Here is a 24,580-nt window from a genome sequence, read left to right as displayed (position 1 = left end):
ATTTAGATAACTACTTCTTAAATATCTACTTACAATCTAGATCTGGACTTAGATGTCTGGTTTTTCTTTTCTAAGGACTAAAACATAAGACTTAGATCAAAACCCATTAATCTTTTCCCTGCTGACTGTTGGTAACACTGAAAACCCCTCAGCAAGCTGCTTCCCACTGCTCACCTGAGGCCTGTCACTCTGCAGTTGGCATGTCAAAATTGAGAACTTAAGCCTATGACAATTCCATAACAAATTTTAGAATGGTTCCTGAAAAGTCCTTTCTCAACTCTTTTGCTTACATTTCTTTCTCAACTCCTTTGCTTGCATTTCTATACTATAATAAGCTTTTAATAATAAATACACTCAATACTAAGAAGAGGTAACAGGGTTAATACAGGACTACATTTTTGCTTCTTCCTCAACCCACTTCCCCTTACTCAAAATATTTAAGTATTTACTACTTATCCATTTGGAATTCCTTTGATTACAAATTTGGTTCCAAAGGTAATGACATTTGTCATTTCCTCAAAAATCATCCCAACTATTTCTTCCGTGTCTAGTAAGTTATTTGACAATGCAAAGGTAAAACTGTTTTCCTCTTCAAGTAATTATTCCAACTAATTTGTGTTTAGATTTGTGCTGTGGTCCTTATTTAGGATGATGTTTACGATTTCACCCTCATGCTCTTTCATATGATCCAAGAGATTTTCTTTGCTGGTAGATTCGAAGCCACAAATGCAGCAACAGAAGAGTAAAACACAGTACTCCATACCAGGAGGGGCGAGACTGGAGGTTTTTTCTAAGCTACATGAGGTATTGCTTGTAGGGCTCAGTTTCTCATTTTCGTTGGGGCCTACAATTTCACTGGGGGTCTGGGAAATCAGCTCTGAGGATGAGACCAAGTTTTCCGAACTTCCACTGATATGATCGGCTCTTTCTTCACTGCTGTTTAATAGAGTCTTTCCAGGGGTTTTCCCCAGAACTCTTAAAAACAAAACAAAACACACCAAACTTTGAGTTGATTATTCTGTAGGATTAATAAATTTAATCCTAACTTTAATTCACATACAACAAAAAAGGGAAGGAGTCGGATCAAATACCTGCCACTTTGTGAAATTGCATCATTAATAGCCTTGTTTACTTGTTCGTAGTTATAATTTTGGTCACTCGCGTGTTTCCACATATGAGACTTCAAAGATGGAGGATGGCTGCACACATAGCCACACAAAGAGCATCTGAAAGACATTTTGGAAAGCACCAGAAGAATCCCATAACACGATTTTAAAAAATTACAATGATTTTGTAACAATTTTTAAATCCCTCATGTTTTATTAGACATTTCACCAACTCTAAGATGTTACTAATTCCAAGAAACATACAAATTTCAGAGAGGCTAAAATGTCCTAGAATGGATATCCTTGAATCAATGAAATAATGAATTTTATATTATAAAGTACTTACAAGAATTAAGACAAGCATACCAGATTAGTGTAGCTACTATAGTATTTGGAAAGACTGCTAGCTAAGATACAAAATCTTTGCTCTAAATTATTTAATCAAACAGGAAGAAAACCACACAAAGCCAATACTTTATTGCACTGTTTATTTTTTTAAATAAAGATTTATTTATTTATGCACACAAGAACTGGGGTGTAGGCCAGTGGTGCAGGAGGGTGAGAGGATTCACCAGAGACAAAGTGGGGAGCAGAACAGGCAGATCTACTGAAATACACTCCTGAGGGGAGCAGCAGGGAGAGAGGAGAGGTCTGCTGTGCCATGTGGGTTAGATCCCTGGCTGGGGATCAAACTCATGCTGCAATGGCTGGTGATAGCTTCACAATGCTGTGTCTTTAACCCCTGCACCACCATGGAGGCCCCCCATTCCACTGTTTCTTAGGAAAGCAAAGTGGAATTAATTTTTTCTCTTTAAAAGATTTATTTATTTATTTATTTATATAAGCACCAGGTACAGTTAGAAGTGTGGGAGGGTGAGAGAATTCACCAGAGCGATGAAACACACTGCTGAGGGGAGCAGCAGGCACAGCAGGAGAGGTCTGTCATGCCATGTGGGGACCCTTGCCAGTGGCTGGGGATCGAACCGGCGCTGCAGAGGCTGCAGGCAGCTTCGCAGCCCAGTGCTCAACCGCTGCACCACCAGGGGAGGACCTAATTTTCAACATGAATTGTGCTTATTTATAATCTACAGAATGTGGCAGTAGTTGTCTAAAAGGCTTCAAAAATTATGATTTCATGAAAAAGGAATTTTAAAAATGTTTTCATTCAAAATAATAATTGTTTCATATAACTGGGTACATTTGGTAAAATCTGAACTCAATAAAGTAATCAAAAAAAAATTACACAATCTTTCAGAGTACTTTTAGAATTATCCCCACTCTCCTGGTTCCTCCTCTTATTAACATCTTGCATCAGTATGGAATATTTGTTACAACTGATGAACTAATATTGATATATTACTATTACCCAAATTCTAGTTTATATTAGGGCTCACATTTTATGTTACAGAGTTCTATGGGTTTTGACCTGTATCCACTATTATAATATCATACTAAGCAATTTCCCCACTTTAAAAATCCTCTGTGCTCCACCAATTCATTGCTTTGACAACCCTGAAACCCTAGTGACTGCTTTCGCCTTTTCTATGTCACCACATCTTGGAATCATATTGTGCAGACAGCCTTTTCATACTGTTTTTTACTTAGCCATGTACATTTAAGGTTCCTCCACATCTTTACATGGTGTTATAGCTCTTTTATTATTGTTGAGTAATATTTTACTGTATGGATGTACCACAGTTTGCTTACCCGTTAACTTACTGAAAGATATCTGGATGCATTCAACTTTTGGCAATTATGAATGAAATTGCTATAAATATTCATGTGCAGGTTTTTGTGTGGATAGATATACATTTTCATCATTTGGGTAATACCTAAGCAACACAATTGCTGAACTATATGGTCAAAGTATGTTTATCTTTTTAGGAAACTGCAAATGTTGTTTTAAAAGACATTTCTGTTAGATACTGAATTACAAACTTAGCAAATTAGGTAATTTAATGTGACCTCTTCCCAGAACAGTATGAGACAGGTCAACAATAACAAAAACACATACACATACACAAAAGTCAAAAGGCATCAGAATAAACAAAACAATTACATATGGCAAGAACTAAACTCTTCTAACATACCTCCAATTTAACTTTACCATGGCAAGCAACAATATTATTTTAGCATTATTATTTTTGTGACATGTTCTGAGGCATCAGGGCCAAGGCCTCTGACCTCAAGAAATACCAGGTCACTTAAAGGCAGTTAAGTAAGCAATTCTTGGAAGAACTTCCCAGAAATTCAAACATATTAAAAGATCTACAATCTCATTAATAGTCAGAGAAGTGAGTCACACCCACAAGACTGACAAAGGTGTCTGATAATGGCATATTTGCAGAGGTGGGGAACTGTAGACACACAGACCATGTGTAAGTGTCTGTATGCACAAGCATTCTGAAGAGTAATTTGATTATCTGTTAAGACAGAAGAGGCATGTGCTTGTGAAGTACAAGTCCAGTTCTAGGGTCCAGCCTCATCTACATGTTCACAAGGACACATCAACAAGAACAGTAACTTGTAGCCACAAGAGCAAAAAAGGACATAGTCTATAATCACTGTTTTCCCAAGGGATATTATGGAATTATTTCCATATAATGAAATAGAGCATTAAAGTTAAAGAACTAGATCTGTATTTATCACATGAACCAGTGTCAATAACAATTAGTGAAAAGAGAAAATTATAAAATGATTTGTTTGGCACAACATTTAACCCGTTAAAAAGCCAAAACCAGTATATATTGCTTATTAAAAAAAACATATCTGTGTTTGTATATATAACACAAACATATCTGTTTGTATCTGTGTGTGTGTGTGTATGTATAAGTACACATTGTATATGTAGCAAAGTGTTTAGATGCCAGGAAATGACACATATCATTATCAGGACAATGTGAAGAAAAGGGTGAAAAACTAAGGAAGTGAGGTTTTACCTGTCCCTATGTTTTCTTTCTTTAAAATATTTGACACATTTTATTTCTATATGGTTTCACATGAAACCTCCCAGAAAATTCTCTATCTAAAATGAGCCACAGAGGGCCTCCCCTGGTGGTGCAGGTGGTTGAGCGCAGTGCTGTGAAGCTGTCCGCAGCCTCTGCAGCGCTGGTTTGATCCCCGCTGGCTGGCCAGCTGGCAAGGGTCCCCCATGGTGCGGCAGACTTCTCCTGTAGTGCCTGCTGCTCCCCTCACCAGTGTATTTTGTCAGTCTGCCTATTCTGTTCCCTGCTCTGTCTCTGGTGAATCCTCTCACCTTCCCGTGCATCTGGCCTGTACCCTGGTTCTTGTATAAACAAATAAATCTTTAAAAAAAAATAAAATAAAATGAGCCACAGAGTGCTATATAGTAAATGGTCCCCTGAATGAAAAGTCAGTCTTAGGCAATGAGAATTTTGTATTTTGATAAAGCAGATCAGAAAATAAATGTCAGAAGTTGAAAGTCTATCTTACAGAATATCTCCAGTGTTACTTGAACCCTTAAAAAATAACACTGGCAAATAACTAATGTCTATCTATTTAGGGTTTTTTTTGTGTGTGTGCAGAAGAACTGGGGTGTGAGAGGATTCACCAAAGACAAAGTAGGGAGCAGAACAGGCAGACTGACTGAAATACACTATCAAGGGGAGCAGCGGGTGAGACAGGAGAGGTCTGTTGCACCATGTAGGTTAGCTCCTTGGCTGGGGATTGAACTCAGGCCACAGCAGTGACAGTGCTGAGACTTAACCCCTAGGCCACCAGGGAGGCCCTGATTTCTCTTACCGAAAAAAAAAAAAAAAAAAAAATCATTTTGAAATGGTTTTGGATTTTCAGAAAAGTTGAGTTTCTCCTATTGTTAACATCTTACCTTATGGTGGTACATATATCTGTCATAAGGAGCCAGTGTTGATGCGTCATTATTAACTGAAGTCCACACTTCAGATTTCCTTAAATTTTTTATTTTTTTTTTTTGGTGGGACCCTCGCCGGCGGCCAGGGAATGAACCGGCGCTGCAGAGGCTGCGGGCAGCCTTGCAGCCCAGCACTCAACAGCTGCACCACCACAGGAGGCGCTTCCTTAGTTTTTCCCTAACATGCCCCTTCTTTGTTCTAGGACCCCATCAAGGACACCACGTGACATTTGGTCATCGTCTCCTTAAGGATCTTTTAGACTCTAACAGTTTCTCCAACTTTCCATGTTTTTAATGACTTTGACAGATTTGAGGACCATTGATCAGCTATTCTGCAGACTGCCCCTCAATGTGGGTTTGTCTGATGTCTCTCTCCTGCTTATCCTGGGGCTTATGGGTTCTTGGGAGGAAGACCACTGTGGGAAAGTGCCATTTTCATCCCGTAAGACTGTCAACGTGACTTGATGTTGACCTTGATCGTCTGGTTGAGGTACAGAGTCTGCATAGTAAAGTTACTCTTTCTTATCCCCTGTTACCATATGGTACAATCTGGAAAGAAGTTTCTATGTGCAGCCCACATATAAGGAGTGGGAATTACAATCCACCTTCTGGAGGGTAGAATATTAACATAATATTTATGGAATTCTCCTGCACAGGAGCCTCTCTACTTTAAATCATTTATGTATTCCATTATATTTACTTATTCAATCTTATTCATACTTTATTATTGATGCCATGTCATTAAATTTAAGAATAAAGACTTCCCCCAAAAGGGCAAAACTTTCTTCTCATTTCAGATGATGCAGTGCCCCCTATTTTCATTATATTCTTCCAAACACTTCCTACTATAAATCATGAATGATAATGTTCAATACTATCACTCCATCTACAATTTAAGTCATGGAGTTATGGTTAATAATGCTTAATGACATTCATTTCACTCTGGAATCCTCGGGATCCTAGTTTTAAAAATATTTGGGAAAATAAAATAGAAACAATGAGGTGGGTCAACCTCCTTCCACAGAGCTACACAGATATACTGTCTGAATAGTGATTATAAATAAGCCTGCTGGCTAGCAAATTAAATACATATTAAGTATTTAAAACCAGATATATAGAGACCGCTACAGTACAGGATCAAATAATAGTATTATAAAGGGTATGTAGTCAGGTTTTCACTTTAGATACTGACCCTATAACTTTCTCACACTCTCACTTGTGTCATACCCAGAAAACCCAGGTAGACTTAAAACAAGTTCTGACAAAGGTGCAAAAGTTCATGTCCACAGCCTACCGCCACTGTGCTGACTGGTTTTGCTGGAGTGGGAATCTAGTGTTGTTCCATCAAAGCTGCAATAGAATTTAGTCTGTGACCACTGGACAAATGAGGCAAAAATGTTTTGCCTTGACTATACATAAACAATTAGTTTACTCTCAAGAGACATAGCTTATTTAGGAAATACTGATTTCTATTTATCAGCCTATCTTAAGTGACTGAGAATGCCTGTATTTTCTGAAAATGCATTATTAGAATTGGCTGTTGTGAAAAATCAAGGTATAAAGTTAATTAAATGACCTTATTCTACACATGATAGCTCTATTTTCAAAAAGAGAATCTTTTATAGGAAATTTTGTTGTTAACTTTCAAGTTTCAAGGATCTTTTGCTCTTAGAACAGATGACTTAACTACCTAATTACTAAAATGTGCTCTATACTGCTATAATTTATATCCAAATGAAACTGAAAACATAAAACTGACAGATAAAGACAGCTTCCTAAATTTCAACCAGACAAAATGCCTATTGTCCTATCCTGAGGTGGTCTAAAGATATGGAGATTGAGCCCAACAGACCCCAAAGGTAAAGATATGGAGATTGAGCCCATTGCAGAATCTCCAGTTCCTTTCAAATTCTACATAGGTATACAAATTTAGCAACCGACTGACAGCTCATAAGGAGTGATCCCTCCCAAACAGAAGACGACTATCAGTTCAATCTGCACAGGCTCAGGGCTGCACTCCTACTGCCCACCTTTGACTATGCAGGTGTCTCTTTTCACCAACTCTCTCCCTCTGCAGGGCAGCAGCTTCCTGCCTGCCCGAGGCCTGTCAAGGCCGCCCACCTGCAACCATGCAGGCCTCTCTTCGCAAACCTGTCCCTTCTGGGGCAGTTCTTCCTGCCCACTTGTGTCTCTGCAAATGTCTTTAACTGTTTTATCCCTTCCCTAATAAACCTACTCTTTAAATATTAAAAAAAAAAAAAGAAAAGCCTGTTGTCCTAAGACTCAAACCTAAAGTTCCCATTAACAAACTAAAAAAGACAGGACAAGCTTTCTTGGCAGTTACCTTATCTTTAAACAACTGTTAGGGAATTTTAATTTTCTCTTTACTATAAAATATTTTACTACAAGTGTTAAAACGTTTTACTAGGAGCGTCACACTTACCTGTACGGCTTGTCAGAATTATGGATGCGTCTGTGGTTTCTGGCACCAACGTATGTCGTACTTGTGTAATCACAAACATCGCATCTATACTGTTTCTGGACTGAAGACTTATTCCCTAGACAAGGGATTTCAGGGTTTTAGTGACATGCTTTGATTAGATTTAAACGACAGTATTTACCTTCCATTATAAACGAATATTTATACCACAGTGTATTAACATTTCCATCAAGGCTTTTTCACTGTTAACAAGTCTGAACATGGCTTTTTAGATTCTCCTGCATCTGGATTGAGTATCATCTGACTGAAACATTTACATTGGGTTGGTTGTCATTTATTTATTTATTTTAAATCTCTTTTTTAAAATATATTTTTTATTTTATATATTTTTTACATCATTTTTCATTTTTGCACAATGTATGCATTTTCATCTTGGTTATATTCCCCATACAATTCCCACACCCCCTTATTTTGACCCTAATCCCTCCTCCCTCCCCACCCCCCACTGTGTTTCTGGTTTATAGTTGCTTATTGATTTTGATTTTTACTTTATTATAATTAGTCTTTTTCCTGGTCTCTTATTTAGGTTTTCTAAATTCCTGCTATGGTCCTCATTTAATGTATAAAATTCTAAAATATAATAAACTTGGTGCCCTGCTGACTGTGTAGGAGCTGAATTAACCAGACACACTATGTGTTAGTCTAATCAATATTGGCTATTCTGTCTTAAGGAAACAGTGATTTGCCAATAAGCTGTAATTTAATATTATAAAGTATGGCTACAAAGCAGATGCAGGAATCTCCCTCTTATCCAGTTTCAGTTGTCTGCAGTCAACCACAGCCTGAAAATGTTTAAACAGGATATTATCAGGGAGAGGGAGAGAGGCCATAGTCACATACTTTTACTACAGTATATATTTATAATTGTTCTATTTTATTATTGTTGTTGTTACCCTCTTACTGTGCCTAAATTATAAATTAGACTTTATCATAGGTATGTACATATAGGGAAAAACATAGCCTATGTAGGGTCTGTTATTATATGTGGTTTCTGGCATCCATGGGGGGGGCGGGGAGAGGAAGAGGGTGTGTGTCTTAGAGCATATCCTTTGTGGATAAGGGGGGGGCTAATATATAATAAACTTTACAATATAAAAAGCTTTTCCATCCTGTGGGTTTATTTATAACTAAATGTCAGCTGTCAAAGTAACAATGGAAAGAAAAGCAACTGCAAATTATGAAGTGCTATATAATAGAGTATAATTATATCTAGTAAACTGACAGGTCACAAGGACTGAGGTGATGACTAATGTGAATAAGCAGCCTCTAAAATTAAGGAAACAGGGATCCAATAGAAACAGGCCATGCGACTACGCTCGCTACAGAGCAAGGTTGGTAACTCAAATCAGGGTAAACCTGACACAGGAAAGCTGGGTGACCTGGTCCTATGAAACTGTTGAAGATCCGCAACATTTTATTTACTCTCTTCTCCAACATCAAGTTTCTCCAGCATCAAATGTGCTGACCAGTTCCAGCCTGCTTTGTATTTGGAAAAACAGCAGTCATGGAAGTTGAAGCATACAGCAGAGCAGGAAGAAACTTTAGGTAGAACACTAGTGAGCCAGGCATAAAAGTGAAATTGGTGGCACAAAAGAAAACCCACACTGAAATTTTAACAAAACAATGAAAATCCTTAAGTTAAATTTAAGCTTTCTAAAACTGAATTTTTCTTTTGCTAATAACTACTCTTGCCAGGCAGAACAAAATGTCCTCATTTACTGGTATAAATCTATAACATTAATACACACACTAATCATAATTATAATCTAAGTATTACTCTTAATTGGTAGGTTAAAAACTTGGACTTGATTATAAGTGGCACTGTTCCAAATGCAGTTTTTTAAAAAGCCCTGAAAAAATGAAGTGTGAAATATTGGATAATGGTTTTGTGTGAGAAGTATTACAGATCAATGACAACTAATAAAAATGACAGATGGAAAAACTTAATATAGCACAGAATGAGAGTCTGTGCTACTTCAAGCAACTGTTTCCAATGGGAAGAATATTGGACTTAAAGTTAAAAAACTTGGGCTCAGTCCTTGCTCTGCCACTTAGTACCATTGTGATCACCGGCAAAGTATTTATATCTTAAGGACTCAGTTTTCTCATCTATAAAATGGAAACATGAGAACGGCCTAGCATGATTTAGTAAGCCCGGGGGTACTCCTGATTCCCCTTCCCAATGGGCTGTACTTTACCAGCATGTTTGCATGTCTGTGACCTGTCACTAGCAGCAGACTTCAAGTGGGCAGGGATTTGCCTGTTTTGTTTACACTGAATCCCTAGGACTTGGCAAACTTTACGGTTGCAAAATAAAGAACAATTTAATTAAATGTCACAAAGAAACAGCATATGAAAGTGCTCTACCCGTGTCTCTATTAGCACCTGTGGTGCTTGCTGACTTAGCTGTCAGTGCAGCTCTCTCCTCAGTGGGCTGGGTTCCTCCAAGGGAGAGATGCCTTCACTGTGCTCCCAGCACCTTGCACAACAGCCAGCTAAGATGGGCTCTCCATGCTTGTCAGAGGAATGTCTGAAGTACCATTTTAATGGCCATCTGAGTGGAAAACATGCCTTGTTATCTGTGCCATCATAAAGGACAGCAGCCAGGGATCACGTTCCCACACATCTCCCTTCTTAGTTTTCTAAAGTAGTTAATGAAACAAATCATTTTTATCTTCTTTGTGAGTTAAAAAAATTGTTCTTTGGGCTAATCGATTCAAGAGCTCTAAAGCTGAATTAACAAAATAAGAGTAGAGGTCTGAGCATGCAGGAGGTTACCAGTCATCTGAATTGTTATGACAAAGAAAAGCAAATGGAGCCAAATTAGGGCGGGGGGTGGATAGTAGCAATTTAAAATCTGCATGTTTAACCCTAAGAAACAGAGCACGATCTACAAAAAAACAGATGCTGCAAAATGGTACATGGTGGACAGATGTCAATGCTGTCAAGACTGAACTGGTTATGTTAATCTTGAGCTGACATGTTAATCACTTTTATTAAAATTGTGAGTTTTATAATTTGTTAAACCATTTGGACTGTTTTAAATTACTGCTTTTGAAGCTGGTGCTCGAACAGACCTAGTCTACTGCTGGTATTAACCGCAGGTGGTGCCACTACACTTACTTTATTCCTTCATTAGGGATTTATGATCCAATGATATCAAATGTTTTAATGTCTCTTTTAAAGGGGATATGGAAACATAATGAATTAAAATAAAAGGAGGCATTTAGGGGCATTTTGTTAAAAAAAAAAACAAAACTGTTTTAGCTCAGCCATCTATCGCAGAAACAGATGCTATGTCATAAACTCCTTTTGTTTGGGGTAGTTTTACAGGGATGACATCTGCTTGACAAGGGAATTTTGGTGCTACAGTGGTGTCAAAATCAGTTCTTTCAAAAACATTCCAGAATCAGTTATGCTTTCTGGGGTATAATTTAATGAAGCATTATGGTAAAACATTTTATTCTGCAGTTGTTTCTAACTTTAATTCTTAGGAAGTCTAAAAAGGAAAGTCACCCCAATATGTTTTATTTCCCATAAACACTATGTACCATGCTTGAGACATTTAGAGCATATCAATTCAAGGGAGCTGATGCAAGGAAGCACAGCTTATTAAGCTTTATCCCTAATTCTCCGAATGTGGCATCAGCCTTTTCATGAAACTAATTAAATCTTTTGAGTCTAATATTCCCATTAGCAGAAACTTGGCTGACTGGTACCTAGCCAGTACATGAAAAAATCCTGTAATTTTATTTTTTTAAAAAATGCAGATGAAACCCGGCAGTCATGCTTGAATAAGAATAAAGATCACAGCAGGAAGGCTCAGTTAAAGTTTGAGGTGGGGGCTTGCCATCTGCAAAAGCTCTGTTCTCCAAGGGTCACCCAGCACTGAGAGGGAGAGGAGGCTTGTGACTCCACTGCAGCTCCCCTGGCTGGTGAGCATGGTCCCTTCTAGGGGTGAATGCTGTGACCTGCTCCTGCAGGACAGCACACATTTCAACACAATAGCAACACAGCTGAGGCTGTGGACTTAGGAAGAGAGTACCTCTTACCCAGGACCTAGTAATAATGGACATCCTTTAGTCTCAGAAATTCCTTAGGAACAGAAGGTTCACTCACATTCATAGTATAAAAACAGAAAAGAATGCATGTAGCTTTACTTCTACAATCACCCACATGACAACTGATGGCATTTTGCACTTCACATGCTTGTCATGCAGCCTGTATAAGAAAATGCAGATACCTTCCTGTACACACTTCCCGTCGGCTGTATCGCTGGAAATTCTTGACTCATTAGAAGCTGCTACTGACAAGGTGTCTGGGAGACTGTGTTGCTCTCTCTCGTGATTCCTCAGTTGACTCTAAAAAATTCAGAGAAACTAATATGTAATTTTCAGTAAGGACACAAGCTCAGTCACCGGAGGCTATAGAGTCACCAATGTTTCTATGGTCTAGAATTTGTTACTAATATTTTCAAACCAGATGTGCGAAAAGTTTTGACCCACATGGCAATTTATGGAAAGAGAGGCACTAGAGAACTCAAACTCATCAACAAGGGAGTTCTTTTCATGGTCTCTGAAAGGAAGCCGTCACTGTCTTAGGAAGCAGGCCCACACAAAGAAAGAACAGTGGTTAGGAAAACTCAACACTTTCACCAAAATAAATCCAACTGGTAAGTGCTGAATTCTTGCTACTTTTTGCCTTTAAATATTAACTAAATGTGTAAGAGACATCTAGCAGCAGCTGGTGCTCCAAGGATATTCTCCTCCATATCCATCCCCATGACTCAGGAATGCAATAACAAAAGAAACTGCTGGAAAATTCGGGAACTTGCCTGCCTCTGCATGTAAGACATCATGTAGAAGTCTACTTGTCTGATGGCCTGAGGCCATTTCATAATTTCATGAGGCAATCCAAATGGTGGTGAATCTCAGACTTAGGGACTTGAGGAATAACCCTGATTACTTTTTTACTACCAGTCAGACCCCAGTTCTGGATAATAGTAAAGAAAAAGTCTATATCCCAGCCAGTCCTTTAGGATATATATATATATATCTATATATCTATATCAAATAGTCAAGTGGCACATTGAAGAAAACTACTAAACCAGAGCCTCCCCTGGTGGCACAGGAGGTTGAGTGCTGCGCTGTGAAGCTGTCCACAGCCTCTGCAGTGCTGGTTCGATCCTAGCCAGCCAGCGAGGGGCCCCATGGCACGGCAGACCTCTCCTGTCTTGCCCGCTGCTCCCCTCAGCAGTGTATTTTGTCAGTCTGTCTGTTCTGTTTCCCACTCTGTCTCTGGTGAATCCTCTCACCCTCCGGCGAGTCTGGCCTGTACCCCAGTTCTCATATAAATAAATAAATAAATCTAAAAAAAAAAAACAAAACAAACAAACAAACAAACAAAAAAACCAAAACAAAAAACAAACTACTAAACCAATGATTCAATGTGTACAAGTTTCCTTAAAGAAACTGTATTTTATACTGATTTTTTTTTTTTTTTTTGGGCATAGAAAAACTGGAGTGTAGGCCAGAGCTGCTGCGGGGGTGGGGGGGGAGGGTGGGAGGGCCGAAAGAGGGGCCAGAAGGAGGGAGTGAGAGGATTCACCAGAGACAGAGGGGGGGAGCAGAGCAGGTGGACTGAATGAAATAGACTGCTCCCTGGCCAGGGATCAACTCAGGCTGTAGCAGTGATAGAACTGAGACTTAACTAGGCCACCAGGGAGGCCCCCTCATGCTGGTTTTTGGTCTTAAGGCAGTGCAAATGATGGAAAAAAACAGTTAAAGCTTTGAAACTCTCTCAAACTGCCCACAGAAGAGCACACATCCACCTCACTATCTCTCATGAAGTTCAATTAGCCCATTTTTTCCTTTTGCAATGATACACATCATGTTTGTTCTTTATGTAGCAGCTGAAATGACTTGCATTTTGGAGCCATAGAATATGAAAAAAATTTTGTGCTAATGACGCAGGATTAAATTTGTGCATGTCAAATGTGTGTGCACTGTCACTCTGTTGGACCCTCCCTTGCCATTTTAACTGAACACATTAAAAACACTAGCACCAGGGGCCTCCCCGGTGGCGCAGCGGGTTGAGTGCCGCGCTGTGAAGCTGTCTGCAGCCTCTGCAGCGTGGGTTCGATCCCAGCCCACTGGCGAGAATCCCACAAGGTGCGGCAGACCTCCCCTGTCTCGCCCGCTGCTCCCCTCAGCAGTGTATTTCGTCACTCTGCCTGTTCTGTTCCCCACTTTGTCTCTGGTGAATCCTCTCACCCTCCTGTGCATCTGGCCTGTACCTCGGTTCTTGTATACATACATAACTCTTTAAAAACAAAAAAAAAAAACAAAAAACACTAGTGCCATAAAGAGGCTATTAAAGAGGCAGCAGGGAGACAAGTACCCTGTTCCAGAAATTCTACCTAGACTTCAGTCACAGTTTTGATACTACTTAGTCTGGGTTCCCCTGGGCAAATTCTCAAACTTGCTGGTCTCAGTTTCCTATCTATAAAGTAGGTAGCTGAACTGTATCCACAAAAGGCCCCCACTGATCTAAATTCTAAGGTTCTCAAATGACTTCACCAATCAAGGCTTACCTTATAATGAAAAGACTCTTCGCACTGCTTGCACTGGTATATTCTTGTTTTACAGTGGTTGATCATGTGGTTCTCCAGTTCTTTGCTATTGTCGGCTATGTGCTCACAGATAGGACACTGGTAGGGCTGTCTCTGTCGATGGACTCGCAGGTGCTGCTTGATGTAGCCCTTGTTACCACTTGTGTAGTGACACAAGCGGCAGCGGTAGGGCCGCTCAGCGTTAGGGATGTACTCCACCACACTGCCTCCTGACACGCTTGTGTCGCTGTTGGGTTGACATTGGGCGTTATCCTGTAACTCCTTCAAGATGTCATCATCTGAAGCGTTTTGGTCTGTTCTTTCCCTCAACTTTTCAATGACAGTTAGTAGGGACATGCTGATGCCTGTCTTAACTTGCCCGTCAGACAGTTCCTGCCGACCCTCTGGGAGCGCTACCAAGGTAGAGTTGCTTTGGTTAAAAGTAGTTAGTCCATCTGCAGAGTTTTTAAGTGGTGACATCATTTTGGAATACGCTGCCAACGTACTATCTACTTGTCTTTGTCCGGTATCTGGAGCTAAAAGGTTTATATTCCCGTAGTGTCCAAGGTTGGCTCTTGTTAGTTCTGCAGCTCTTATAGGCATCGTGACCAGCGCTTCTGCAGCCAATGAGTGCAGCCTAAGAGACTCAGAATTCGTCCTTCTTCGGCCTGGTGGGGCATTTTCATCAGTAGCCAGTCCTTTATTTATTAACTCGCTGTCCTCCTTCTCTGGATTGCTCCAGCCTATGATCAGTCCCCCGATATCAACAGTACATTTATCAGCATGGTAAATCTCCTCTGTGCCTTCACACCCAATTGGAGCTTCTGCTGGGCTGAGGTTCTGCCCCTCTTCCATTTCAGCATTCATGAGGAAACGTTTCTGGGAAAGTGTTTCTTCAGCACTCGGCAAACGTTCCACTATCACGTTAACATGGCCTTTTTTGTTTGGGCTACTGCTAATGATTTTCTGTGCTGACGAAAGCAGGCTATCAGCGATCAGATTCTCCTCAGCATCAGAAATCACCTCCAGCATTTCTTCCTCGTGAGGGTCAAGGGTAACTGACTGACTGAGGTGAACTCTGCCTTCCATGCTCTGTTCTAAAGGAGCAGATGATAACGGCTCTGAGCTGCAGATCTGCACCTGAATGGAAGGCCCATTGTGGATACTCAGTTCATTGTCTCCAATAGCAATGACCACTGCATCAACGCCCCCAGGTGCAGCAGCTACCGAAGCGTCTAGCAAACCAAGGGGCTCATTTTCATTCTCAAAGATTGGATAGGAACAATCAACCTCCCCGGCATGTTTCCAAGCATGTGTTTTTAACATTCTCTGCTGCCCACAAGTATAACTGCAAAACAAGCACCGGTACATGCCATACTGTTCATATGCATACCACTTCCTCCTACCCATTTCTGTCACGGGTGCAGTCTGGACAGCACGAGCTTGAGGGTTATCCACACTCACTGGGACATCAGGAATGGTTTCATTATTTCTTTCTGTGGTTCTCTGACACAAGGAGTTGGAGGGACTCACGCACTCCTGGGCTTTGGACTGAGGATGGCTGTTGGCATCATTCTCATGGTCATTTACCACGTGAGCTTCAAGTTCTTCTTGGCTCTTAGATGTAACGTGGCACTCTGAGCACATTAGTATCACCTCATTCTGCTGACCATGCTGCTTGATGTGATCTTTCAACACAGAAAAAGATGATGACAGGAATTTACAGAGGCTACACTGGTACGACATGGCCTTCCCATCGTTCTGGGCAGGAGAGTCAGGGGTAGAATTTGTTTGCGACATCTCAGCCCTTCTAATACCAGCAGCAGGTGATTGGGTTACTTTAGCTGGAATCTCACCAAGTTCTTCAGTTTCAGGAGACCGCGTTGCAGCACTTGACCGTGAACGCTTTTTTCCAATTAAAAGACATTTTTGTGACTTTTCATGTTCCACTATCTTGCTTAATTTTTGGATAACATGGATTAATGGATCAGTTTTTGCTTTTTTTTGTTCATCAATTTCCACGGATGAACTGATGACAGTTTCAGCAGTCAATATAGCTTCCTGTTCCCCAATATCTGGCACCAACATGGCAACACTGCTACTTTCTTCCATATCTAGAAAGAATAATACACAATAAAAGTACCATGTTGAACAATTACAGGTACATATTCGATTCTAGGCTAATCTTAGAGTTTAAGTTAACCTATGTATTTTCTAACTGGGAGCTGCTTACCACTATACCTGGCTACACCCAACATAGACTTCACTCCTTTGGAACTTCTGTCTGGAATGTTACCTCTTAACATTCCGATGCTGGAGACCTCCCCACCTTTCACTGCTTTGGAAATTTCTTTGGAAATGATTTTAACAGTCTGTATCTCTTTCTTTCTTCATTTTCTTTCCCCCAGACATTTAGATGAACCCAACTGGTACTCCTTCTTGGCACAATGTCAAAACCCCAAAAAGTTTCCTATTCCTAGCTTAATGTAGCCATTCCTTTTATATATGGAACCTCCTTAAGTTCCTGTGAGATACCATTCTATAAAGTCAATACATGATTAATAGTTGGGAAATCACTTCTGACACCAAATATAATATAGTTTTATTACCAAAATTATAAAATTCCAGTTTTTTCCTTTGGAATTGTGAAAATACAGTCACGTAACCTATTGTAAAAGGCACAGTGAATTTCAAGAAGTATGATGCAAATGAAACCAAATAAAAGCAGTGATCCAGTTCCTTCTTTAACTTCTCCTTCGCTTTATCTTCCTGAAGATAAACCACAAACTATGCTGTGGCTTTTTTCTAGAGGTCATATTAATGGTCAATTATCACTCATATACATATAGCTTTTTCTTTTTCTTTTTTCCTGAAAGGGAAAAGGGCACTAGAAAGGTGGGAAAAAAAAAAAACCCAACAAAAAAACACACAACTGATCTCCTAGTTGTTTCAGGTCTAAATATGCACAGAATCTTTAGAAAGGTTAACCGTAGATTCTAGTAAAGCATTAAGGGCAAGGAAGCCACAAACATAAAACACTCATATTCTCTTTCAGCCTGAATCTTGAATACTCTAATTTCCTGGCAGTATTTTCATTTCAAACATTTCCTTTGGCTTAAAGTGAGATTAATTTGTTGACTTGGATCACATTTTAAGGTTGGGCTTCTTTCCAGCAACAAGTTTTGTTTTTCCACATTTTAGGTGCATTCTGGGATCTTACTCACAACATTAAGTAAATGCCAACAAAATTTTTAGTGGCACTAGTCAGAGACCAAAGACCGTACTTTTGCAAACTTCAGTAACAGGCTCTAAATTCCGAATGCAGGAGGTGGATGGAGGCTCCTCTTCTTCCAGGTGACTGATCAACAGATGAGGCTCTAGCGCCAAGTCACACTGGACCCCACTAATGCCTGCCCAGTGTGGTGCCAGTTCTGCATCAACTCCTGGCAGCAGTCAGAACTTTTCCTCTCTTATTTCCCACTCTTTCTGGCACACTTGCCTTCTTTATCTAGGTTCACATCAGGCAAGAAGGCAAACATTTTACTGTGGGCTTTACCTCTTTCTTCCTTCCTACTTCTTTGCCCATGGGATCAGACTTTCCCCCCTCTGTCCCACCACTACCTGCAAGGAATGCACCTAGTCTTCAGAATGACAGCCATTCCAGCCAATCCTTTGAGCATTTTCTTCCCTAAACCTGAGGGCTCTCAAAGGATGAGTTCCTTTTACATCTAAAGTAGAAGAACAAAAGTGTTTTTAAATCTTGATACTCAAGTCACTAAAGAGGGGACCAGTGGGGAACAATTTGTTTTAGTAAAACCCTTTGGGACTTCATAACTCTCTTTACTGTCGCATAATTCCACATTTTTAGGCCTCCTGGAGTTGTGGCTCTTTGTTCCCTTTACGATCATCCATCTAAGGCTTTCTTTCAGTCAGTTGTTGTTTAATAATGTGATTCCTACACTATTCAATTTCTTGCACAAGAGATGGGGCTCTATTGTAGGGGTGAGGTCTCCTTGCCAAGAAATGTGATATCCATGTAGGCTGATTGATAATCTGAAGGTTAACAAGTTGAGTGTCTGCTCAGCAGACTTTGCACACCCACAGGGTTAGAAAGGTGACTCATGTTATTCCTCTTCTACTAATGATATAATAGGAGGGAGACGGAGCGGTGCAAATTGCTCCCTGTGGATATTTCAGTGTGTACCTTAAAAAGAAAGTGAAATGAAGAAGAGGAGGAGCTCACCCTATCTCAAGAAAAAGACTAATACAAAAGAATCTGACAAAGCACTCAGATTTTTAAAGCTGTGTCTGCTCAGGCATTAAGAGCTAATGGAAATTTGCAGCAGATGCTCCAATTTTCCCTGCACATTTATGTAAGTATCTCATTTTAGAGACTGCATACATTTGGGAATAAGTACAGAAATGGCAGCTATAAAACAGATATGACAACATAAAATACACCAAGAAACACCTGAAAGCCAGTTTGGATCCACATGGCAAAATCAACTCACAAGTTAGGTCTCATTAAAACAGAAGTCTCTGATTAAAAAAAAAAAAAAAGGCCACATAAACAGCTCATAATAAAGAGAAGTTAAACTGACCTTAAGTCCAATTCTTTATCTTTTTACAAAAATTTCACTTCAGCCACCAAGGCAGCTTTGGGATTGCATGTTAAGTGAGGTAAAATTTATTTAAGTGACGAGAGAGATCAGGAACAGAAACACAATCCCAGTGGCCGAGCAGTGATGACACTATGGGTTATAATCATTTGTGCACTATTCTTGGCCTCCAAGAAACCAACGCAAATATAAGTTTAAAAAAGATGGCCAATGAGGTGGTTGGGTGGGAATAAAACAAAAATGGCAAATTATGTAATTGAATTTGTGAGTTGGGTACCTAGCTGTTCACCATACTATTTTTTCTACCTAAGAAAATGTTTAAAAATTTTCAAAATAAACAGTAAGAGAAAAAATTGTAATGTGCAAAGCACCAAGCAAAGTACAAGGAAGAACGGAAAAAAATTTTAAATGCAGAGCTTAAAACTGAGTTGACTGAATAAGACAAATGTAGTTAGAAGTTTAAGAGAATGAATGGCTTTTAAACAATGCAACAATACACAAGGTAAGATAGTAAGAAGGCAACTATCAATAACCAAATCCTAATAGAGACCTGAGAGCTTGTTTTGGTCTGGTAAGGTTAAGCAAAGGCTTCTTGAAGAGGAAAGATGTCAACTACAGTTCAAAAGGGCACGCCAGATGGCATCCAATACTCTTCTCTGCTCACTGTCTCCTCTTCCCCACTCTGTGCTCTGTCTCAAGAGGGATTACATCATTAGGCTCCCATGCCCTCTCGTTTCTGGTTAAGTTACACCAATGGGGAGCCATGGAGCAGAGGGATACAGCAGAATGAGCTCAAGATACTCATTTCCTTTACCTTAGTGCCCTCCTTCTAGGTCATCTTGGTCTGGCACGTCACTCAACAGAAGGCCATTCTCTCCAGGCAGGTTGCTCTAGAAGACTCTCCCTTCTGTTGCTGTTAGCTCTAGATAAACAGAATATTCCTGTGGCTTGCTTATATGTCTCACATCTTCATTATGAATATCTTTGTATACATACTCTCCTAATTTGAATTATCCTAAATTGAATGTGCCATTTATTTTTTTAGAATTCTGTTGCCACTAGAGTAGGACAGACAAGGAAGGCGGCCCAAACATTCTATCTTCAGAAATGAAAATAAGCCTAGGGGTTAGTAAAAAGATCAGTATGGCTGAATAGGAATTCTACTAGGAGGAGGAAAGACTAGAGGCATTAGGAAAATAGGGGGTTTATTGCTTGAAGTTTTTAGACATTAACACCATTACATCAAACATATCAAATTGTTACAACCAAATAAGAGTTGTAGCCTATACCAGAAAAATTCTATACCTTTACTATCGAGTCTCGAATTTTTCCTAGACAACAGATTCCACAGGCAAAAGCTTGTAATTAATGTCTTTCCCAAGAAAAGAGCCGAATTATTTCAGTTGTCTTTTTTTCCTTATAATTTGCTATTCAGTTTATTTGTGTATCTAATTAGCTCCTTTCAGTTATAGCAGTATGGTTATCATAAATCAAATTGAACAATTCATGTGGGCCTGAACACGACGGGAAAAGGCTATAATTTTCTTTGTAAGCATGAAGACAGTTCAGAATATTATAAAAAGCCTTCCCTTTTAGACTAAGATTTTTTTTTTCCCAACTTGAAAAAAATGTCCATGTAAGTAATGGCCAACTCCCCATTCCTCTACATTACTGTGATTCTAAAAAACAAAACATTCTGGTCCAGCCAAAAGAAGGCAGGGGACACACACTTATGGGCATCTCTCTTAGAGTGCCCTCTGTGAGCTGTGTGATTGTAGGAAAGTCACTATTTCTGCTGGTTTTAGATTCCTCAGAAACAAAACAAGAGAGCAGAGCTGGTTAAACTTTCATGTTCCCAAATTTTAAGCTGCCTATAACGAATTTTCTCAGAACTGTTCAAACATTATCTATAGCTTTACCTTACTAACGTCAACTATAATGTATTTGAATTAAGATCTCCTTAGTTTATTATAATTATTGCCGTTAAGAAAAAACTGAGTCTATCATAACTTTATGAATTTTATAGTCTGAAACTTCTTAGTTGGCATTTAGTCTGAGAAAATATTCTAATTTGGCAGCTGCAATTAAGACATAAGGTCTAACTAATGTTAACCAGTACTCAGATTTAACATTTACTGAGCACCAATAATGTGCCAAGCATAGTGCTAGGGACTATGAAAATGGGTAAGAGGGAATGTTTGTCCAGGAGGAGCTCACAAGCCAGGGAGTAGTGCCTATGGAATTCTTTGTGACACTAGTCTCTTTCTTACAGATGAGCAATATAAAACTCACATGTAAAGTAGTAACTGCTTGAAGAATTGGAATTCAGGCCTATCTGATTCTAAATCCAACCTTTCTTGATAAACCAAATTTCCTCTTGTTTCTTAGTGAGAACAAAAATTTATTAAGTATCAACAGTGAAAAGAATAAGGGCCTTTCACAGCTAGGCTCTAGCAAACATGTTAGTGTGTTTGATTGTCATTATGCTTTGGGCCAAGTAGGTGTTATACAATTCTACAAAAAAGGAAACGCTCATCGCAGTTGAAGTGACTTACCCAAAGTTACATGGCTGTTAGAGGCAGAGCCAGTGTCTTTCAAATCAATTCCTGAAATAAATACAGTCCCCTGGATCAATCTTCAAATCCAGCTGTGACCAAGAATGAAAGTATACAGTATCAAACATTTCTTTCTTTCTTCTTCTTTTTTTTTTTTTTTGGTGAAACAAAGTAATGATTTTTTTTCCCCCTGTGGCAGTGAAAAATTTCTCAATATTCTATGTCAAAAAGAAATTCAGAGGGATGTTTATGTAACCCAACCATGTGATGCAAACTGACATAATTTACCAAACAAGTAGATTTTCGACTTTTGCACAAATTAGAAAAAATTGCTCTGTAAACTCAGAATAATCGTGTGTCCTGTTTTAGCTCAGAATTTGATGAAATCAAAATATTATTGGTTTTACTGACAATTAATTAGGAAGAGTAAATTGTATATTGCTTTTTTTACATGAAAAATATAAAGGATGATTCTGCAAACTTCAGAGTTCTACAAGCACAGTGGGCTGAAAGACAGCATGAAAAGACAGGACGCGATGGATTGACCTATATATTTTCTAATGCAGTTTCCTGTCCTGGTCCTACACTTCTTTGCTACTGTTTCTTATCTACCTAGAATGAATCTAAAAGATGAAAGAATGCTTATTTTTTTCCCCTGGAATGTTATCTTATCGATTATGGCTAACAGTTCACTGCCAGGGCAGAAAGCTTGTCTTTGGTCTTCCCCTGAAGTTAATTTTAAACGAGTTAGTGAAGTAAAAGAATGAAGGGTCAGACTTTCTCTTTTAATCAATAACGCAACCCATACACTGAGTCATAGTAAAGTACTGAATAAGTACAAACTCTAGGAGGTGATCATTCCTGTAATCTCTGATAAGAGAGATGCAGACGGATAGGAAATTACAACCCACTGCAGTTAACTAAAAAGATCGCCTACGGGTTGGGATGGTGGCCTCCGCCTAATTAATCATCCAGGCCTTTCACACAAACCATTCACTTCAGATGCCCGCAGGTCTTAAGAGGTGGGCGCTTTTCCCAATGATCTCGGGGGAGACCATTTCATCAAAGAGATTCGTAAGAGGTGCAGAAAGCTAGGACTTCCTTTCTGTAACTAGTTTGTTCTACAGCAAGCGGAGGTTAGCTGAGGCAAAGGGGGGTTGAGAAGAGTAATCAAGAGATAACAGCGTGGCCACAGTTGTTAGTTCCATCCCGGCTGGCCTAAGCGGTCTCACAAATGCAGAGGGGAAGGAAGCAACGCTTCAGCCGGCCTGCCTAGGGGACAGGCTGGTGACATTATGCAGGAGGCGGCAGGTTCCCCCCACCCACAACCGCAGGCTAAGCCCGAGGTCTCAGCGGGCCTTGCTTTGGGCGGTACAGAGGACCGAAAGAGGACACGGAACTTGGGGCATGGAGCTAGCACCCGGCGTGTGTCGGCCGGCTCAGGAGGAAGCGGCGCGCAGGTAGAGGCCTGAGGGGAGGACGCACATGGCTGGCGGCGGCGCTATCGGCGGGCGGAGGGGCGGCCCCGGGGCGCTGTACCTGCGGTCGGGCGGCAGCTGCTGCTTCCGCGAGCCTCCTTTGGCTGGCCAGGGGCCCGGCCGTGCCCTCGCCCTCCTCCTCGCCCACCTCTCTCCCGGCTCTTTTCCCTCTTTTCCCCCGCTTTCCCCCTCCTCATCCGCAGCTCCAAAATGGCGGCGCAGGGGATGGATCACGTGAGCCGCGGGCAGGTCAGGTGACCCGAGTGGCGGGCGGCGGGGGCGGAGCGATGCTCAGGCCCCGCCCACGGGCATCTCGGGGCGCTGAGGCCGGGTGAGTTCGAAGGAGGTGCTGGGTTGGCTCGCTGCACTCCTCCCCGGTTTTGAGCTGTGGGGCTCTCGAGGGCCCTGCTTAGCCCTCCCCGTGGGCGCCTGAAGTTAGTGAGTGTTAACTCTGGACTCTTCCCACGTTGCCCAAATGTGCTGGGGGCTTCCCTTCTACCCCCTCCCCGCCCTCAACTTCTTGCAACAATGGACCTGTGTGGACGTTCTTTTCAGCCCGATGCTTCTGATTTTATTTTATTTTATTTTATTTTGACTGCTTTTGGTTGGGCTGTTCTTTCCGTGTGGCGTTATGGCTACAATGTCGAGGTCCGAACTCGCTTCCCGAATGGACTGCAGATGTGACGTGAGGAGTAGAACTGACCCAAAGCGATCTATTAGCTTGAGAGATTGAGGATTTATAATAACTCATCCCAGGGGCTGTAGAGGCAGACTTAGTAGCTTGACCCAGCGACACCACCTCAGTCCTGTGAGGACATCATGGTGTCACACACGAGGGGTGCAAGCAGCCCTGTGTTGCTTCTTTTGCCGACAGAGTCCAATACAGTGAGTGATGCCATGCGCCCACCGCCCCTGGCATGTTGGACAGTTTTGGTAGTTTGTAACTACACAGCAGAAGACTGGGTCCTGGAGGTTTGTGCTGTTGGGTAGTCACAAATAGCAGTGAGGGAATAAAAACCCAAGATTCCACTCGTACTAATGCACTGGACTTTGCCACTGAGATACTGCTAGGAGACTTCCAGATGTATTAAGAGGCTTTTGCAGCAGGCTGAACGCTGATCAAGTGGGAGAAATATTCAGCAAAGCTTAGTCACTGTCCAAACAGTCAGTACTGCAGTATGCAAAGGTAGAATTCTGCTATTCCACAGACTCCTTTGCCAACTGGACCAAAGAACTAAGAAGAAAGAATAGTAAAAGGGTTGAGCGTGAGGGGTAAAGGGGAAAAAAATCAAGGAAAACCAGAAAATGGTGAAAGAGAAATTGAGAATAAACAATGTGCAAATTTCTTTCCTTTCTTCACTTCACACAAACAATTTTAGTTTTGACTATCAGGAGAGAGTTTTTTTTTTTTTTTAAATAATAAGTCTTTTAACTGTAAGGTTCATGAATCTGAAGTGGACAGAACAGAAATCAGAGAATTTGATCAGAGGAAGGTGCACAAAGTGGAGAAACTACTATTGAGGGAAAATAAGAAAATTCTGAAGTGAAAGGTGGTCAGTGTATCTTCCAAGTTCCTGTGGCTGTCGCTCTTGGTATTCACCTGCTCTTTCCCAATGTCTCTCTTCTTGAACAAGGTTAGATATAACTTTCCTGTCTTTTTTCTGGTTTCCTGGCCTGTGACTGATTTAACTAATGAAGTGTGTGTGGAAGGGAGGGGTGCTGCCTGCATCCTGCAGCATGTATTTGCCATGCAATTCCCTCTGGAGTACTCTTTTTCTCTTGGCAGTGTTAAAAATGGTGGCTACCCTATAAGCCTACATTTT

At 40.5% G+C, this 24,580-nt stretch overlaps 1 protein-coding gene across 5 annotated transcripts; it reads right to left on the bottom strand.

Annotated features, from left to right (window-relative positions):
- Positions 1–455: 455 nt before the first annotated feature.
- ZNF507 (zinc finger protein 507) lies at positions 456–22,987 on the bottom strand. Of its 5 annotated transcripts, XM_037516355.2 has the most exons (8): positions 22,819–22,858; positions 21,280–21,371; positions 19,539–19,646; positions 14,088–16,219; positions 11,739–11,856; positions 7,439–7,553; positions 1,092–1,226; positions 456–975 (listed from the first exon to the last, which is right to left on the bottom strand). In XM_037516355.2, exons 4-8 carry the CDS (start codon positions 16,215–16,217, stop codon positions 609–611), a joined length of 2,865 nt encoding a protein of 954 aa, XP_037372252.1. In that variant the 5' UTR covers positions 16,218–16,219; positions 19,539–19,646; positions 21,280–21,371; positions 22,819–22,858; the 3' UTR covers positions 456–608. The 5 variants fall into 5 exon arrangements, with proteins under 5 accessions (XP_037372252.1, XP_037372249.1, XP_037372251.1 ...); XM_037516352.2 differs by lacking the exon at positions 19,539–19,646 and having other exon boundaries at positions 21,280–21,330; positions 22,819–22,922; XM_037516354.2 differs by lacking the exon at positions 22,819–22,858 and having other exon boundaries at positions 21,280–22,765.
- Positions 22,988–24,580: the final 1,593 nt, after the last annotated feature.

The sequence above is a fragment of the Talpa occidentalis genome, unplaced genomic scaffold (genome assembly GCF_014898055.3).
Source record: "Talpa occidentalis isolate TD23 unplaced genomic scaffold, MPIMG_talOcc4v2.1 talOcc4.17, whole genome shotgun sequence".
In the NCBI taxonomy this organism is placed as follows: Eukaryota; Metazoa; Chordata; class Mammalia; order Eulipotyphla; family Talpidae; genus Talpa; species Talpa occidentalis.
The sequence above is the reverse complement of the archived record's forward strand: the minus strand, read 5'-3'. Positions and strand labels throughout refer to the sequence as shown.